The sequence below is a fragment of the Odontesthes bonariensis genome, chromosome 8, assembly GCF_027942865.1.
Source record: "Odontesthes bonariensis isolate fOdoBon6 chromosome 8, fOdoBon6.hap1, whole genome shotgun sequence".
Taxonomy (NCBI): Eukaryota; Metazoa; Chordata; class Actinopteri; order Atheriniformes; family Atherinopsidae; genus Odontesthes; species Odontesthes bonariensis.
In genome coordinates, this window is record NC_134513.1 from 12,217,494 (window position 1) to 12,237,275 (window position 19,782).

Sequence of the window (19,782 nt, forward strand, 5' to 3'; positions counted from 1 at the left end):
AAAGGTGTTTACTTTATGTCCTTACCTTAAGTAAAAAATACCCTGGAGGATATGGATATTGCTGTCCAGTTTCTTCATCATAACCTCCCTCTCGCTCCCTCTCCATCTCTGCTCTCATCCTCTCCCACTCCTCCCTTTCCCTCTCAATGTCTCTCTCTGCCTCCTGCTCTGTCCTCTCGCCCTCCATCTCTTTCTCCCTCTCCATCTCCTGCTCAGCCTCTTTCTCTAGCTCCTCTCTTTCTCTTTCCATCTCCAACCGTTCCCTCTCTCTTTGCCTCTCCAGCTCCTCCTCCCCTTCCCTCTCACGATCCACATCTTCCTCTGTCTCCCAGTCATAGTCTCCACTCCTCTCTTCCTCCTCATAGACTGGATCGAGGTCTGTTTCTGTATATCCGCCTGGTGCTAATTCATTCCCTTTTTCCATTTTCCCCTCTTCTTCAAGCTGTTCTTTTTCACCATGTGCCTCTATATGAGTCTCTCTTTCTGTATTACTATATCTCCCTCTCTCTGCTCCTTCCTGCCTCTCCCTCCTGGTATATATTTGAAGGTTGGGTTTTCTGTCCGTTGAGCTCTGGAAAAACAAGTTTCATGACACAAACCAGTGTATTTATAAGAGCAGTACGGAAGTATGATAAATCTTTGTTTAATCCAGTGCTGATTACAGACTTACACTCCAGCTGTTGTAACCTTGAGCTCCGGAGGACAGATGCTGAAATAAGAATAAGTTGAAAATCTCATATGCACTCCACTGTGACAAATTGCCTTTTTTGTTTTGTAGAATTATTTTTTAAACAGGGGATATATTGAGCAAAAAGAAAAAAAGATTACTTTTTCTGCTTGCTTAAACCGATTTCTTCCACCTGGAGCACCTGGCATAAATACCTATGAAATATGTATTTTTTCAAGTTAATGATTTATGACTAATTGTCATTTATTCCAAATGTCTTTGGACATAATCATTTGACACTTACCATGGAGTCAAGCCAGGAGGTGCCTCTTTTTACTCTTATTTGAGGTCGAGCCACCTGTAAAGTCCCCCAAAACTTTCAGAGGCAAATTTAGCATAACGGTTATGTATTTAATTTTGCTGCTGTTTGTCAGTTATGTGTGGTGAAAAAAAAACAATAAAAATAAAGAAAGAAGACACAGACTTGCTTATGAAGTTATTTGAACTTTTTTTCTTTACTTCAGCATACATGCAGATAGAGGTTAAACACAGACAATGCAATGACTGGAAAATTTCACCAGTGAAAAGAGTGTTTTACCCGGCAACATAACTGCTCACAGTACCATTAAATTCTGAATAATATCATTGGTATTCAAAGATTTGGATGAGGTTAAAAATTTTTTTAATTGCTTTAATAAATAAAATTTTCTTACAAACTGACACAAGAAAATAAGCAATGGTATAGTGAGCATAAGTTTAAGAAAATCTCTAAAGTTAGAGAAAAATGTTTGTTATAAATAAATTACGAGTTCATATTGTAAGGTCAGCAAAGTTGAGGCTACACTTAACAAACTGAATAATCACAAACAATCTAAACTGAAAATGATGAAACCTTAAGAGGAAGAGTCTGTTTTTCGGTAATACTCCAATGAAAAAAAGCCCCTCTGCAGGAAATGAACCTTGATCGGGCCATACATTTGGATGCGTGAAATTGTCTTTGTGTGGAAAAAGGTACCCCCCTCAAGAAATGACGGTCAGGTTCAGGATTCCTCACCACAGAAACGGTTCTCACAGTTTATTCACACTCTCCACGTAGTTCACTCTTATGCATGATAAAGACTCTACAGTTTCAGTCTCTTGGGAATTAAGAGATTTCCTGTTTAGAAGAAAATGAGAGAGAGAGAAGGAATTAAATGGAACTCTCTGGGTTTTTTTTCAGGGACTTATGTCCTAAAAGTCGCACTAGGCTACAATTTTTGCTCATTCCCATTCGGACAAGCTTCATGCGAAAAGCATGCTGCTAAAACAAGCTTTCTTGTCTCATGCTCTGGTAAAATTTGTGAATTACTAAATGCTTCATGGTTGTTCACATATATATATATATATATAGACATAGATATATACATATAAACATGTGCACTGTTTTGCGCTGGTGAAATTTTCTTAGGAAATAGAAAGAAGAAGTCTCAAAAAATGATGCCAAGTGCTTTTTCTCTTTCATTCAAAGCAAGACAATTTATTGAATACTAGACTGAAGCCCATTCTTAACTAAATTCAAGCACATGTCCATCACTATCTATGTGTAAGGCTGAAAAAAGGAGTTTTGCATTCCAAGGCATGCAAGGATATTCAGAAACGTTCAATTAGATTTCAACACCTATGAAAGCAAACAAACAATAAGAGAAAACAAACTCTACCTTCTCTGTCTCTTCTGTAACAGTTGGGGGAGCTGGCAGTGTTACCCCATCCTGGTTGTAAAATTACGACATTGTAAGTCACAATATTGAGTAAAAATCCACATCTTGCATTTACAAATGGAGAAAAATATCCACCATGACCAATGCCCTTATTTGCAATTTATGATAAAGTTATCCGCACCACAATGTAATGGCTTGGTCCTGTATACGTGGTCTACCTCCACACAAAATTTCATAAGATTCGACTGGGTAGATTTTACATCTTTTTAAGAAATATAAAGTCACAAACAGACAATCCACCATCTCAGCTCTCACCTTGGCAAAGGATAAACACTGACAAAGCCAACTTTCTCCCGCCCCCCTTACCTCGTCTCTATCGTCCATAGTTTGAGAAGGTGGTGCTGTTGTTGTCAGGATAACCTAAGGAGGAGCACAATCAAAAGACTTTGACTGTAGACCGTATGAACCCAACATAATTAGTTAACATGAAATAATCTTTACATTTTAGGCTAACCACTGACCACTGGAAAATGTTTATACTCAGGATTGCTTTATATGTCTCTTCATACAGCCATCTCTCTATCTTTCTACAGTATGTGTTGGGTCCATCTCCCTGCCATTTCTGACTAAATAAATTCCTACAAAATGATGCTGCCATTAAGCTGTTAAACTGTAGTGATTGTATCACAGAAGTCGTGCTCCTACAGGTGTCCTTTGGTAAATCCCCAGCAGATTGGTCATGTGCTGCACTGATTGTTGTCCTCTAATGTGTATCGGAACACTTACATAAATATATGGATTTAGTTTTTTAATTAAAGATTACAAAACCTAATTTTACATTACCATTGTGGACTATATTGTGTTGATTAAGCACAATTTTTTTTTTTACAATGAGTCCGATACATGACAAAATGGGAAAACTCAAAAAGGTTTGAAAGTTCTAAGACCGATTTTGAGCGCAAATAAACCTGGCTTCATCTTTTCATCTGTCTTAAATTTCCCTGGACTGTGTTAGTTCACAAACACCATGATCTTTTATGGTTGGGCTTGTTATTCATTGGTTGAGTCTTTGTACAAGCTTGCTCAAAAAGTAAGAAAATAAGAAGATACGGCATACCTCGTGTGCAGTTACCTGTGCATCTGTTCCTCCGTCTGATGTAAGATGATGACTGGGGGGTTCATATTGGTCAGGAATGTGTGTGGGTAACTGTCCCTCCTACACATGAAACATCAGAAAAACTATATCCTTCAGGTGCAACAGAGCTGAGTTAGGCTGTCACTGTTCTATAAGTGAAGGAGTTTTTGTTCATCGCCCGAGGGATACAGTTACAAATGCTTACCTTTTTATCCACTGGACTGGGGAATTCATCGGTCTGGACTTCAAGCTGAATGTGAGGAAAACATATCTTAGATTAAAAATGAATCATAACATTTATACCCAGTCCAGCTGACACAGATGAGATTATTCTGTCTGATGCAAATTTACCTCTCTGTTCTCAGTCCTGTCCTGAGAGACTGGCAGATCATCGGGGGAAAGTTCTTCTGGCTTGAGAGAGAAAAAAACCCCTCTCATCATAACTTTTAAACATGCCAACCCACAGAACGTAGAGACGATGCAGTGAGCTGTGATGAAAAACTAATCTATTCAGAATAATTAAATTCAGGTAGTGGGCGTGTCATTAATCAACTCTATAATTTTTATGTGGGCACAGAAATATTTGAGTCCCCAGAGACGATGTGCTTAAAAAAAAAATAATAGGCAACTGAATCTTCAATTTGTGAGTTGTTAAGAGAAGAGCACTCATTACATCAGTGTGTCAAACAAGGAACAAACCCACGTCATCAACATCACATGAAGACAAATCTTCGAACAGTGCTTGAAAGACTAAATTAGTGCAGCAGCTGCCTACCTGGTATTCATAACTGTATTCTTCACCATTATAAAACTCCTCTTCTTCTTCTTCTTCTTCTTCTTCTTGCTTGTCGTCTTCAGTTATCTTACGATAAAGATGAAATAACAATTATTACAGGAAGATAATATGACAGAGAGCCATTTATCATCAGTGTGAATGACTGGAAGACAACAAAGCCAAGCAATTATTAAAGCAACCCATTGATCAAATGGTTATCATTATCATGAGAAGCATATGGACATTATGCATGCTTTTGACTTGATAAGCCACATTATGTTAACAATGAGTTGTTAATTCAGTGTGTTATATTTGCAACATGTTAATTCCTAATGATCATCTTTTAAATTTAAGAAACAAGGCTGTTATTTCTGCACACATTATGTTAATGACATGTTAGCATTGATATTGTTGCCTCTTTTTGAGTTTTGCAGGGTAAGAAGTGTTAGTTGGTATGTTTTTATTAAGGTGGCGCAAAAGCAGAATTTAGTTCCCATGTTTAGTCTGAGCCCTTTAAGGACATTTACCAGGCGTTGCCTCTGCCTCTTATGTCGTCCTTTATTTCCTTTGCCCTGGTTAAGAAGTCCACAATCAGAGAGAGAAAAAGATCAAATATTCTCATGCTACAGAAGTTGTTTATGAACAAGTGTGAAACTACAGTTGATAAGTTTAGGGAGATACTTAGGAGGGAGATAATTCAGTAGTTAATGATTATCAAAAATAAAAAAACACCACTACATTAAGAGAGTTAGGAGCCTTAAGTATAATCAAACAGTTTAGAGCTATTTATGTGCATATAGATCATCGGGGGAAAGTTCTTCTGGCTTGAGAGAGAAAAAACCCCTCTCATCATATCTTTTAAACATCCAAACCCACAGAACGTAGAGACGATGCAGTGAGCTGTGATGACCAACTAATCTATTCAGAATAATTAAATTCAGGTAGTGGGTGTCTCATTAATCAAATTTAGAATTTTTATATAGGCCCAGAAATATTTGAGTCCCCAGAGACGATGTGCAACCCTAATCTTTATGTACTAACCCCAACTCTAACCACACCAGAGATTTCCATGTTTTAGCCAACTAATGTTGTTCCTTCCAGCCCATTTGTCGCCCTTGCGCTACTGCGTCTGTGTTTTTAATTGTTGTTAAATAATAATCAAAAGGATTCATTTAACTAATGGAAAATAATTGAGACACGATATCATCCTGTAGATATTATTCTGTTTCATTTGGGGTAAGTCATCCATTAGAGTAAACAATTTCATGCCTTAAGTAGTTTTATCACAACACAACACAGTGCAGTCTTTATGTCCATCAAGTGGCAGCAGAAACAGTAAAATGCACTAATTGCAATGTTAAGTCACAGTTTATTCAATGTTTATTCACCGTTCCTCCTTTGGTTCAGATTTTCTGACAATGTTGCTCATGACAAACTACTGAATGTCTGAGTATTCAGTAACAATACCTCAGTTTTGTTTGCAAAAATAAAAAAGTACAAGACCACAAAATGCCAAGATTCAAATGTCTGTGATATGATATGAGCTGACATCAGTCATTTTTGCGTAGGGAAGTTAAGCTAACACATGAAACTCTGGTGTGGTCCTTTCATTATGTACATTTATTCTAAACTAATCAGTTATCTTTTTTTATTTTACATTTTATACATATCTAATTAGATAGCAATGGCAGCTTTACTTTCCCACGTTCCCTGTTCTTCTTCTTTGGTCCTGAAATCTTCTTCAGTGGGTCTTCCTGAGTGAGGAGAACAGTCTCCACTACCGTTTCAGGGAGCTCTGAAACCGTCTAAACACAAATTTACATTATTTTTAGCATTTTGCGTTCAGCAGAACACAAATGTTGTATTAAAATGTGCAAAATACTAGCCCTAGTTAAAAACATTTAGTAAATTTATTTAGTGTTTTAAAGCTGCAGTCTGCAAGATTTGTTGTTGTCATACGTAAAGTCCTACTTTTTGGCATTTTAAGAGTTTACATGATCTATCAGAACGCTTGAAGTTGAAAACGGTGACCTCCGTAGTCGCAAAATGCAAGAAATGCTTATTTTTTTAACCAAAAAATAAAAAGTTATTCAACTTCCTGTCCCGCCCCATCAAAACACATGAGAACTCGTGCACGTAGACGTACACGCCAGATGCGCCTACACGACTCCTCATTCATCAACTCACCTGTCATTTGCGATCATGGAAGACACAGTAAGTAGACTAGCCCGTAATGAAGTTCAATAGTCCAGATAAATAAGCGTGGGGACGAGCCTACCTTGTATCGCGCGTGCACAATCGGTGATTGACAGGCAGCAGAGCCCAGCCCGTAACCTGATTGGTTACCTTTTACCGGTCCGGTCTGCAATTTTGTAAACAAACCTGCTGGCTTTGGAGGGACCTAGCGGGACATATAGGGGACCTAGAGAACTCTTTTTTTTTTTTGTATTGGGGTATTTAATGTACTACTTTCAGAATCCCCGGACAGTTCCAGGCATTATGCTTGAAAAAGAGTTGCAGACTGCAGCTTTAAGGATTGTTGATTATTTATATGCTCTTGGGTATGTTTGATAAGAAGTCACACCAATAATGGAAGACAATTAAGAGAAAAACAAGTCATGGGACTGTTTAAAAAAGATATGCTTCAAATATTCAGAATACATGTCTCACCTCTCCAATTGTTGTATAATTGAAAGTAGAATTGACTACAGTCAGATTTATTTTGAGTGAAGACACTTCATCCCTATCCCAATTTACAATCTCCTTTCCCGTGGATCCCTTTAATTTGGTCTCAATCCGGTTGAGATTCTGCTCTCCATCCAGCGTAGCGATGGTCCATAAGGTTGGACCCTCTGCAGTCTCATTTAAAGAATCCTTCAAAGGAAAAACAGAATTGGAGAGTGAGAATGCATTAAGTGTTTAGATCAGAACAACGTGAGGTAGAACGCAGAAGACATAGTTGGTGAAAATTGAAAAAAAGCAATGTGAATGAAGCAGATGACAGCACAGGATGTAAAGAGTATTGATGAAGTATTACAGTGTCATCATTCAAAACATTACAAAGAAAGTTTAAATAGAAACTAATGTGGATAAAGGTAAGCATATATAAAACAAGCATGGTATATAAAAATAAAATGAATCAGTCATGTAGCTAAGCGCCATATAAGTCAGCTGTTTTTCTGTCAGCTCAACTCGATAGAGATGCTTTATTTGTTTGTTCTGTACACAAGCTGAGTGCTGATATACTTACAGAAGAATGTTGTGACAGAACCTTTTCTCTTGAAATCTTTTCAACCAAAGGAATTTACACTTGTGTTGAATGTGCATGACTTTTCTTTCAAAAATCCACAAAGAGGAGCGAGAACGTTCCATCTTTTTTGTCTCTGTATCTTTAATTTGGTCGAATACGATCGAATGCTCAAGTTTATTTGACCTAGAAACAGGTTTAATAATTCCATCCTCGAGGTTGATTTTTTTTACTCCCTTTTTTTTTAAGATTTAAAAACTTTGGTTTAAATTACTTACTGTCGACAAAGGGTCAGGAAGCTGGCCTTCTAACTCAAGGTTTTCAATGTTGTCCAACTCTGACAGCGGCTGGCTGGTGAGGTCATACTTCAGAGAACTCTTATTAAAACAAAATATATAAAATAGTTTTGTCATCTAAAGTGACACAGACTGAAAAAGACAGTTAAAGACTTAGAAACACTCTTTTGTCCTCGTTATTTTGCATCTATTTTCATTGGTCTCCACCTGCCTTTTGTGGTCAGATATTAATCTTTGTGTGCTTTTTGCTTTATGATATTGGTCTATGATGTCTTTTTGTGGACTTTCTTAACCGCTTTGAAATTAGTTTTGCATCAACTTTTCAAAAAGGTACATTAACCATCACTTCACCTAGATGCTGTGGACACAGAGAACATTGACACTTTTGGAGTCTTTGAACCATAGACTTATTCAATAATATATTCAATAATAATAATAATGTACTTCCTCTCCGGAGATTATATACCGTGTACTCAGTGATGACGTTGGAGGTGTGAGTTTCTGTGTTCTCCTTTGTTTTCTTGGAGGTGCTGAGCACATTCAGCAGCTCCTCGACTCCATCCTGCAGCAACCTGTCAATCAAAGCCTTCAGCAAAGGCAGCTGAGAAACAAAAAATGTTTTATTTAGATGGTCAACCTCTGCTACTTGTCCTACCACTATGTTATTACAAATTCTGTAGCCCTAATTCATATATGGTCATAGTCAGAGCTTACCCTTATACCGAAGGCTTCAAACATTACTTCAATGTCCTAAAACAGACAGAAAAAATGTTTTTCAGAGATTTATTCATGTAAAATGAGAAGATTTATCCCAAAGGAGGAATTATAATATTATGTATTCCACCTTCATCTCTGGGGATTTTCCAGGAGCTCCAGCATCACCCTGCAGAAACAGGGATATAAATATAGTGAAAATAATAACTTCCATTACCATGTTTTATTGATATGAATTTGATAAATCACTACCTTCTCCCCTTTCAGACCTATTTCTCCTTTATCACCCTGCAAAAAAGATGAATGAGAAATAAATACCCAATTTCCAAATCTTTTTTCAAGGTACGCAACTGCAATATACTGTAAATGTATTACCATCTTACCTTCATCCCTGGTGAACCCTGAACACACAGAAACAGAGGAGCAAGACGTTGTAACATGCATCTACAATGCATGACATCAAGCTTACCATCACTGTGTTTGTTTACAACCCATTGCAACCACTATAAAGCACTACAGTCATCGCCACATGATGACTCAGATTCTATGCCGTTGACATGTGAATTATACCATGCAACAGCAGAAACAGCATGCAGCTATTTATGAGCTTGACATACTGTATGGAGAAATAGGTTATGTATGAATAATAAACTCACAGTAGCTCCTGGAGGACCCATTGGGATTGGAAATGCTTGTCGAATTTCATCAATTGTGGCACCCTGACAACAGATCCCATAAGAATTTGTCAAATTTAACACTCATCTGGGTTTAAGTGGACATGTGACTTTTTTTTTTCTTAACAGAAGGGAAATACACCAAAGTGCTAATGGCTACAAACCCTTACCCAAAAACATTGGATTTGCTGGCTGTGCATTATATTTCAACAATTAGCATATTACTGCATTCCTTTTTTTTTATCTATAAATATGTTGTTTTGTTGTTGTTGTTTCTTTTACAGGTTCAATCATGACACCTCCAAATGAACTGTTACACTTTTGACAGAAACCTGAAATAAGATGTCTGCTTCCTTGATTAACAGCAAGTGTTTATTCTTACCTCAGCAGTCACAAGCACTTGTCTGCCAGGCAAACCTGGAAGTCCTGGTTCCCCCTTATTTCCATCTTTACCCTGTTATGAGACAAACAGCACTCAGTCGCCACCTCAGTTTAGAGGGAACAAAACAGACCTTGATTAAAACCACTTACGCTTGCACCTGCATCTCCCTTGTCTCCCTGAAATTGAGAGGAAAGTTAACATGTGTTTTTGAAAAAAAATAGCTCTGAAAATGTTCATTTTACAGACCTTTTTGCCGTCATCTCCTTTAGCTCCTTTTTCTCCCTGTAAACGGAGAGCATATTTTTTATTTCAGACATTTGTTTTTCAATATCCACAAAATATAAAAATAATATAGACATCAAGCATAAAGAAAATCCAGGTGCTCCTCACATCTTTTCCTGGCAGGCCTCTCTTCCCATCAATGCCAGATCTTCCCTGTAAAAAAGAACCATAGTTGTTGTTGACATTTTTCATATTGATCATTATGGTGCAGAAAGATGTGGCTGGTGCTAACAAAACATATTAAAATACAATGTGCTTAATTATCCTGGTAAGAATGTAGATTTAAGGATTGACATCCATCATTAAAAACATTAAGGATGAACGGTAAAGCTGCTGCCAGAAGTTCTCAGAGTGATACCCACCGGAGTTCCCGGTAAACCAGGAATTCCAGCAATCCCAAGCCCACCTTGGTCTCCTTTTTCTCCTCTCTGTTAAAAAACAAATAAACAAATACAGACAAAACTAGATAAGTGGAAATCTTTTGAATTTGTAAATCACCTGAAACAAAGGAATGAAATGAAAGCTGTAACTTTCACTCAGAAAAAAAAAAAAAAATGCATGAAAAGAAACTAGAAATAAAAGGTTTGTGCTGAAATGTGTGAATAAAGATTCAAAATCACGACATCTTACAAAAGTTTTTGTTAGATAAACGCAGCCTATTTAACAGGATTGCACAGTTCATTGAAACATAGTATCTTAACCACAGATTTAAATAACTGAACAAAGAGGTTTATTAGGCTCCTGTGTTGTTTGTGCAAACTGCACTGAAGTAGATTTTCCTCTTAAGTGTCCACAGAAAGGAGAAGATAAATATTTGATCAAAGCACTGATAACACATTTTGGTTAAATTCAGTCAAATTCTACATTTAATAGGCATTTTAAAGGTCTGCAAAACTTTACATATGTGATGTACATGTTGGTTATACACACATTGGGCATCGGTGTTTCTTGTACATATTTTTCTGCAGTTCAAGTTTTAAATTTAAAGCATTCAAAAAAATATATAATGCAGTGTTATCCCCGTTCCATGGTCAGACAAGCCAAATTACTAAAGTACAGTGTGACTGAAAACCAATAGGATTATTATGACCCATTATTATGTCATTAGGTATCATCAGATTATCAGATTTTTTTTTCTGTACTTTGATTTTCACTCAGTTTATAAGAACAGTTCCTAATTACATAATAAATCACATTATCACGGTCTGGACCTGAGTAAGTGGCAGAAAATGGATGGATAATTAATTATCCAATTTGAGAATTCAATTTAGTTAATCACATTTTCTCCACGACAAAAAAAAACAAAACTTTCCTATATAAATGGATCAACATCCTAGCTGCTGCAGCTCGCAGTAATGTTGGTGTTAGCTTTAGGTCAGATGGTGCTGGCTGAAACGTCCTGTAGTATGGGCCTCTGTCACAATAATCCCACCGTAGTGTTGTATAAAACGTACCGACAGCCCACAAACACACGGAAAAATTTTATGAACTTTGCTATTCACACCATGCAAGATGAAGTATTTTGCAGTATTGAATGATAAAATGATGTTGTTTGCTTATTACTTTAGGTACGCTGAACGCCTTTGTAGGCCCTTTCTGTAAATTCTCAATAGAACAGATTTCAGATCCTACACTTCTTAATTGGTACTTCATCCTGTTTGAACGGTATTGTTTGATAAAGTGCTGTTTGAAAAACAAAAAAATGAATAATTAACACTGGGGCTCTCACCGGGCTAGGCTCTGCTTTTTGTCCCTTGTCACCCTGCAATGATTATAAAGCATCTTGTAAGTAAGCAAATTTAATCAATAATACTCAGTGGAGACACAATGTGAACGGCGTGTGATGCAGTGCAACCTTCATCCCTGGTTTTCCCGGTACACCATCAAGTCCATCCCTTCCAGAACCACTCTTCAAAGCAAAAAAGATTTCAAATTGAACATATTTTTAAGAAAACATTAACTCCTGTGAAAACAAAGAGTAGACCAATGAAAATTGCTTAAACGTACCAGTGATGGTCCTGGTAATCCAGGCTTCCCCTCTGGACCCTAAAGAGTCACAAGTATTCAAGATAATCAAGAAAACTATCTATTTCTAATTTCTATAAAATACTACAAAGCATACTTAGAAAGTGGTCAATTTAAAGGTATACAAAGGGAGACACAACAGGTGGATAAGGTTTAACCCTAATCCCTAAAATCCCTGATGGATATCATCATGAAAACCTCTACAGCAAACTATTTGCATTAAGATAATTATTTTCTAAAGACTTATATGAATTTTATATGTGTACATGTAAAGTCAGTTGCTGTGTATGTATAATCATTTAGCACATAAGCAGGTATTAAAGTGGAAAGTCGCATGTACATAAGTGCAACTTCAGAGCTGTTCGAGCCTTTAGATATAAGGATTATAACATCCCATGCATTTTTGCTGCAAATCTGAAGGTAAACATTTAAATTAATAGATAACATCATGAAACCTCCTTTGTTATTTTTTTTACATTATATTTTTTCTGTAATTTGATGAACATTTACTTGGATATAATAATTGGTATCTACTTAAAAACTGGTGAATTGCATACATCTAATAAACAAGGTGTAGTACACTGAATACCTAAATGTTTCCTTTTAACTTGTCTGAGAAACAACACATTATAGAAGCTAAAAAAAAAATCTTAAAAAATTGATCAGTAGGTGAAAAGCAATCTGTGGCCTTTAGCTTTTTGCTGAAAGAAAACCTCCACCAGACTACAGGGGCTCAATGCTACATTAACCTCATCACCCAGACTGTCTGATTAATGAGGATTTTAATATCCTGACCAATGACCTTGTACAACTGGACTTATTTGTCCAATATATATCAAACAACAAAGCAATTAACAGAAATCATCTAAAGATGTAAGAATAAGGGCAACTGGCATCCTTTGTTTAATAGCTTTATTATGTTTAGTCAATGCGATACTACAGTAGTCCTGGTAAGCTTATTCTTTAACTTGCAGTATGCACATGTTAAGAAAGTGAGAGGATACTCACTCTTGGCCCAGGTATACCAGTTTCTCCTCTCAAGCCAGTCTGACCAGGCTCTCCTGCCTCACCCTGTAGGAAAGGAAAGGAAAGGAATAACAAGGAAATTAAGTTTAATCATTAATGAAAATGAGTGACGCCGAGGATGTTACATGCCATTTTTCAAGTTACCTTAATCACTCTGGTCAGTATGTTGTTGTCTCCAACAATCTGGCAAATGACAAAATGACAAATCACAATTTCAACTAATTGGAAACCGTTTCCCTTTAAGCTTGGTTATAACAAATGCTTCTGGTTGATCTGTCGAGAAGCTGCTCAAAATTTGTCTACCTGTGATCCCGGAGGTCCAGGTAACCCCTTTGTGACAATGCCAGAGTGATCAAAAGAAGACAGTTAAAAGCACAGTTAAAATCTACACATTATATATTTGCAACACAAAGGAGAACTAGCGGGTGCACCGACGGGTGACGCACACAAAAAGCCAAGTTAATTAAAAAACGTATCAGAACAGAAATCATAACTTCACAGGAAGATAACAGGATGTGAATATGTGAAAGGGTGACGCAGAAGAGTGATCAGAAGGCAGTCAACAAGGAAAAACAAAAAATCATCTTCACTGAGAGGGGGAGGGTGCGTATACAAACATACCGGCTCTCCTTTTTCACCTTTTTTCCCATCAGTACCCTTCGGACAAAAAAAAAAAAGAAAGATAAATCAAAGCCTGTGTTGAGGTATCGAAGTTCACATTCACTCTGTCCTTGAGTTCCAGCCACCAACAGGATGGAGACCGTTTCTCTCTTCTTTTGTACTTTAAAATAACTGTTGTCATAACACTTACAGACAGGCCAGCTTTCCCAGGGTCGCCTTTTTCTCCAGGGTCCCCAGGTCGCCCTGGCAACCCTAGTGGGCCCTGAGGAAAAAAATGACATATAGCAAAGGAGCATATAGCCTTCCATTAGTGCACTGTTAAACAGAGAGCATATGTGTGTCTAACTTGATCTCCAAAACAAGAGTTTACAAACAGCAAAGTAGAAAATAGACTTTAGATAAAGCCGGATTAATAGCATTTGTTAGCATAATAGATTTTCATATAAGAGGAGATTTAAATATAATATAAAATTACATAAACATATGACATTGTTAGACAAATCTGTGCAAGCTTCTCGCTGTGATTGACCTAAATGTCTAATGTTTTCTTCCCATCATACGATTCATTTTCTTTTTCATTTTTGTATATGACCTTTAAAATTTGCCACTGAGGCCTTACCGTTTGCTTTGAATCTGGCTCAAATTCGTTACAACTTTTAAATCTATTCTAAATACATATTTACTGATTTTATCTTAATGATGAGACTGCTGAAGCAATACCCTTATTCCTCTTTCACCAAGTTCTCCAGCTGGTCCATGTTCACCCTGTGAAATGCAAAACAAAATGATCATTTAACATAATTGACAATCAATTTCAAATTATTACTTACTCCTTCTGGCTGTACCTTCATTCCTTGATCTCCTTTGACTCCAGACATTCCCTACATACATAGTAAACAACAACTTTAATCAGGTTTACAGTGTGAGCATTTAGTCGTCTTTGCAAATATATACATGAGATATATCTAGAAAAAAAGGGAACTAGCAAGTTTGATATTTTCCTGAGCTCCATTTGAATTTTAAATTCTGATTGGTCTTTTTGTCACCTTCCACTCATGTTTAATTTGTATTCAGAAAATTTTCGTGTTTAAAAGTTACTTTAGTGGCTTGTCTAAAGTTCTGTTATTCATAATTGTGTTTAGCTAATTCAACAGAGAAAAGGAGATGTTTTCTGAATAAGCCTTTGTATAGAAAAGGCATCTGAACTGTGCTGCATTGTGTAAACAGTTTTTTTTTTTTCCATTGATGGAACAACCACTCAGGATTTACTTACATCTTTACCTCTTAATCCTGGTTCTCCAGGATCGCCAGGTAAGCCAATACTCCCCCTGTCGCCTTTAACGCCATCTTTCCCCTGATAAAAGACAAACTCAGATTTACAACCTCTGTAAAATTCTACAACTATTCAAGAGTAATATAAGGATTTTCAAATGACCCATTGCCATTGATTTTCAGTTCAGTTCTTGTGTAATTTGGTATATCTCAGCCCAGCCTTTTGTCCCTGTTTTCTTCCTCTAAGAATGGCTTATAACATCCACCCTTCAGTGGAGACCATCTTTATGAGGCTTTGGTAAACAGATGGACCAATTAAAGGGCCGAATACATCTCTCAGGCCCAGTGTATTTGCTGGGATTTTTTAAAGAGATCTTTTTTAAATACCGTTCCTTTGCTGTAGTTATTTTTCTGGTCGGCCACTTCTTTTGTCTGCCTCTTATCCAATTTTCCTCGATATTTTGTTAAATAGCTCTAGAACCCACTTTGTTGGCACAAAAAAAAACCAATAATACTTATGTCAATCAAACTTTTCCATCTTTGACAGTTTTAGAAGATGCAGCTAAAGAAACGAGAACAAATGATGTTCTGAAAGATACAGTTTACTGTTGGTTCCTTGCTAAGTTATCTGCTATGTGTTCATCCCTTGAGTTAGGTCTATTTTTTATTCTTGAATGATTTATACGTCAGCTTTGTTCGACAAAAACTCCTCACATTCCTTTTTAAATGGTCAGATACAATAAGTGGACTGAAAATGACTGAGAAAGCAGCCATTGTGCAAAGAGAACTTCAAAAGATCCTCAGAAAGCCTGGAAAAGTATCCTTTAAGGCAATATTAAAAGATTAGAAGACAGTCTGGGTTCTGGGAAATGCAATATTAAGAAATGAAAGGTGGCTAAAGACCTTAACAGTACTGTATCGTGACCTAAATCAAAAGTTTGTGTGTTTGATAATGAATAAGCAGCATTTGGATACACCAACAGAAATGTCAGCATTCACCTTTTGTTCATAAATCTGGAAACTTTGTGACTTTAAGTCAAATATTAATTCTTCTCCCAGCACCTGGTCTGGTCTTAACCGGAAGAAAACATTTGTTTCTTTAGCTGTTTAATTCTTCACTATATACACCGGCTTGTCGCTAACTTTGCCTGCCTGCTGTGTTTTGCTGAGCAAATAGTATACAGTTACCGATGCAGCCTTTTCCTGTTGGAAACAGCTACCTGCTGTGAGTGGAAATGAGGTTGTTGAACGGAGTCTGAGTGGAAAGCAGACCCCTGAAAAATGCTAACAAAACCCTGCTGAGGAGAGCTTCACAGCGGGTCACTCCCTACGAGTGACCACTTTCATACTGCACATATGCTTGAGTTTGAAAGTAGATAAAAGAGAAACCAATTAATTACAGAAATAGGAATATTATTTATATATTTAGAAAAATGGTCTAATATTACATATCTGTTGGTGGCATGTGGGTGTTTCCCTCCTGCAGTGTTGTGGTCTCTTTGCACTAATAATTGCAACTAAACCGTAACTGTTAATCAGTTGGAATTTTAGATATTTTCTTCTACATGGAACTATTTGAACTTTGTTAAGGTGGTGGGTTTCCTCAAATAAAACACCTGCCTCAATTTCAACTGGTTTAAAGTAAGGACTTTGACTTGGCCCTTACAAAACATTCACTTTATTCCTTCAACATTCTTTAGTATTTTAGTGCGCTTTGGCACATTGTCTTACTATATAACTGACTTTCCCTTTAGATTTTGTCCACTTTCAGATGTCCTAAATTATCAGTGAGAATGAAGTGGTTTATTTCAGAGCTACTCCATCAATGATAACAAGCCATCATTAGCCAAAATGCTGCAAAACAGGTCCAAACTATCAACTGGTAAGATAAGGTTCTTCTGCTGGAATGTGTTTTTTCTCCATACAAAAAGTTTCCCATATAAAATAAAACTATTTACTTGATGTCGTCAGTTCAAACAGTATTTTGTCTAGTATCCTTTAGGCTTGACCATGAAATCTTTAGAAAAGTGAGAATGCCAGAAAAGTTGTTTTCAGGAAGAAGCAGCTTTTCTCCTTGCAGTCCTGACATTCACAGTAAACTCAACATTGTTGAGTGTCCTCGTGAATATTAACATTAGCCAATATGAGACAGATATTTAGTTGGTAAGAAATTAACCTGGGTTCCTTAATGATCTTGCAGACCATTACATACCTTATTGCAAAATAATTTTTTGTTGGTCAATCACACCCGGGGAGGATAACAAAGGACTTCTTTAAAATACTTGTATATCTATAATACATGATCTTAATTTCTAGTTTCATGTTTTGCCATAAGGTATGAGACTTTGCATGCCACTTTCAAGAAATAAGAACTAAGAGGAAGAACTGCTTTATTCCAATAACCATTAAGATGTAGTATATGAATTGGTTATCTTAACATTGTCGGGATAGGTAGAGATATAACTGTTTGGGGAATTTTGCATGTTTTTTATTTATTTTGAAATCACTGTATTTGTTAATGATGTTATGATCTCGCAGCTGCATTTTAGCTCAAGTAAAGTTTCTCTTCAGAACATCAAGGTATATCTAATTTTTCTTTTGTAACCTTTTCCAACACGATGAATAGCAATAATCCTTTTTCTAAGGTCTTCTTTGAAGATTTGATAGTACTTTTAAGAATTAAAGCTGAGCACCCATTTACACCTTATTTCTATCCAACTGGTTGATAGCACCGGACTCTAACCTTCAAATGAACTGTTGCTCTTAGCCACACCTGGGTGTGTAACACAATTGTCTTAAATACAGTAATATATGATGTGTTTGTAAAGTCAAAATAAGTTCTAATGATGTTTTAGGTCATGTTAATGCAGAAACACATGAATTCTAAGGATTTCAAAAACTTCCAAGCACCACTACAGTCATCTGACCCATAACTTATGCATACATATTTACTGAAGGGCCCCTAGGTAAATTGAATAAATTTCACTTACCTTTGGTCCTGGTTTTCCAGATAAACCAACATTTCCCTGTGATTGATAAAATTGACATATAATTCAATAGCAGTCAATTGTTTGTTTTTTTCTGCTTCATAATTTAATTAAATGTGCAACATTAATTGACTCACCCTCTCACCATTTTCACCTTTTGGTCCTCGCTGACCAGGAATCCCAAATCCAGGACTGCCCTGCACATATTGAATCAAACCATACAGTTTACATCTATTCATTGTACGCTCACATACAGTACGTGAATTGGAATCACAACCATTATTGATATTGTTTCCTATGATTAACCTTTTCTCCTTTGTCTCCTTGATCTCCTTTTTCTCCCTGAGGGCCTGTAGAACCAACTGGACCGATGTCCCCCTGACAGACAGAAAACATGTGCAGCCACATCAGTCTGACCAGCAGGCCAAACTTCTCCTCACTCTAAACTATACCCTGTGAACTGAGACAGGTCCTATCCGATGAATCAGTCAGAAGCCAACTGCTAAAGCTAATGAGAGAAGTCTTAATTGTGTTTGGTAAGTGGACCCAGAGGATTGAGTCTGAGTGAGCAAGAATACCCCGAACAATCAATTAACAATGTTTTCATGGAATAAAACATCAAGAGAATAACTTCCCTCAGGCGGACTGACGCATTTTCAGCTTGTAACGATAAATACATTCAAACCTATTGGAATGAAGCAGCAATTTTTAAAAGCTAAAAAAACTGTCTCTAATTTTACTCAGCAGCTCACACATGACATACATTGATGACTTCTAATCCATTAGAGGAGTTTGGTACTTTATATTCAAGATTTTTTGCTTATGTTGGCTTATTAAACACAATACAATCAACCTTATCAACCTACACAGACATAGTCCTGATAATGTCCTTGCTAATTTACAATTTGGGACATTGTTTCTTTTTCTGCATCAATGTTAAAACCCATTTCTTCAAGTTCATTTGTTAAAAAAAAAAATACTATTGGCAAGAATACTGATAAGTTACATAGCTTGGAGTTGTGTTCATATTTCCTGGAAGATCAGGGGTAAAATGGATGAACAAAAAAGCTGACTTACTCTGGCACCCTTTTTTCCAGTTGGACCAATTATCTGTTATGATAGAGAAAAAGAAGACGGGAGAACTGATTAACAAGGGCTTCTATTTGTGGATTTTGAATGTGTGGAAACATTTTCTTACACCCTTGGCAGGATCTCCAGCGACTCCTCTTGGACCTTCATTTCCTTTCAGGCCCATCGGCCCCGTCAGTCCCTTGAAAAGTCAATTGAAATATGTAATAAAAAGGATATTTGTACTCCACGCCATTTCCATTATGACTCACTCCAAGCCTGTCTGCCAAAAGCTGTTACTTTGTTTAAAGCCCAACCAATCAAAAAGAAAATGTCGTGTGTGTGTGTGTCTTTATCTTCAAGGGTAGTATTTTTGTATTTGGAAGTGAAAGCTCTTTAAAAAAAAAAACCTGATGGTTCTCAAGACAATGCTTTTTCATGTAATCTCTTGCAAAGCACCTGGCTGCCTCAAATTAAAAATCACTGTAGGAGAAAAAATGTACAATTTTTCAAAACATTCCCATTGAAGCATGACAAGTTGGCTCACATTCGAATATAATCATACCATCAGTGATAGAGCTGAATCTTCTAAACTGAACAATAATGCCTCCATATTTGTTAATCTATCAATCTGAATGTCTGCATGGTTACATTAGAGGGCAGTCATTGCACTAGTAAGTGCGTCACATGCCTTTCCTAGCTATTATGACCTCCGATGGAACTAATCAAAAGAAGAAAGTTATAGATTTTTTTATTGTTTTTAATATGTAAGTGTAAGTGCTCATTATCGTGCTGGTTTGATGTGTAATGTTTAGTCACATATCAGCCATAACATTAAAACTACAGACAGCAGTGAGAAATAATTACAACCCATCTTTCTACAATGCTCTGTTCTTCTGGGAAAACCTGCATCT

The 19,782-nt window shown here is 36.7% G+C and overlaps 1 protein-coding gene across 1 annotated transcript in view; it reads right to left on the reverse strand.

The window, feature by feature from the left end:
- The window catches only part of LOC142385925 (uncharacterized), a 32,808-nt gene that overhangs the window by 5,800 nt on the left and 7,226 nt on the right, over positions 1-19,782 (reverse strand). Inside the window, exons 20-60 of the mRNA XM_075472604.1 lie at positions 18,999-19,070; positions 18,878-18,910; positions 18,107-18,178; positions 17,938-17,997; positions 17,804-17,839; positions 14,815-14,895; positions 14,387-14,422; positions 14,262-14,306; positions 13,732-13,803; positions 13,542-13,577; positions 13,224-13,250; positions 13,065-13,103; positions 12,903-12,965; positions 11,877-11,915; positions 11,725-11,778; positions 11,599-11,631; positions 10,232-10,297; positions 9,978-10,022; positions 9,834-9,869; positions 9,737-9,763; positions 9,588-9,659; positions 9,188-9,250; positions 8,915-8,932; positions 8,784-8,819; positions 8,662-8,700; positions 8,532-8,567; positions 8,284-8,418; positions 7,800-7,898; positions 6,945-7,148; positions 5,972-6,079; positions 4,802-4,846; positions 4,275-4,361; positions 3,851-3,910; positions 3,705-3,749; positions 3,497-3,580; positions 2,731-2,784; positions 2,365-2,415; positions 972-1,025; positions 829-882; positions 671-709; positions 26-571 (exon numbers count right to left, since the gene is read on the reverse strand). Of these exons, the coding sequence (XP_075328719.1) occupies positions 26-571; positions 671-709; positions 829-882; positions 972-1,025; positions 2,365-2,415; positions 2,731-2,784; positions 3,497-3,580; positions 3,705-3,749; positions 3,851-3,910; positions 4,275-4,361; positions 4,802-4,846; positions 5,972-6,079; positions 6,945-7,148; positions 7,800-7,898; positions 8,284-8,418; positions 8,532-8,567; positions 8,662-8,700; positions 8,784-8,819; positions 8,915-8,932; positions 9,188-9,250; positions 9,588-9,659; positions 9,737-9,763; positions 9,834-9,869; positions 9,978-10,022; positions 10,232-10,297; positions 11,599-11,631; positions 11,725-11,778; positions 11,877-11,915; positions 12,903-12,965; positions 13,065-13,103; positions 13,224-13,250; positions 13,542-13,577; positions 13,732-13,803; positions 14,262-14,306; positions 14,387-14,422; positions 14,815-14,895; positions 17,804-17,839; positions 17,938-17,997; positions 18,107-18,178; positions 18,878-18,910; positions 18,999-19,070 (2,901 nt within the window). The remainder of the gene's footprint in view (positions 1-25; positions 572-670; positions 710-828; positions 883-971; positions 1,026-2,364; positions 2,416-2,730; positions 2,785-3,496; positions 3,581-3,704; positions 3,750-3,850; positions 3,911-4,274; positions 4,362-4,801; positions 4,847-5,971; positions 6,080-6,944; positions 7,149-7,799; positions 7,899-8,283; positions 8,419-8,531; positions 8,568-8,661; positions 8,701-8,783; positions 8,820-8,914; positions 8,933-9,187; positions 9,251-9,587; positions 9,660-9,736; positions 9,764-9,833; positions 9,870-9,977; positions 10,023-10,231; positions 10,298-11,598; positions 11,632-11,724; positions 11,779-11,876; positions 11,916-12,902; positions 12,966-13,064; positions 13,104-13,223; positions 13,251-13,541; positions 13,578-13,731; positions 13,804-14,261; positions 14,307-14,386; positions 14,423-14,814; positions 14,896-17,803; positions 17,840-17,937; positions 17,998-18,106; positions 18,179-18,877; positions 18,911-18,998; positions 19,071-19,782) is intronic.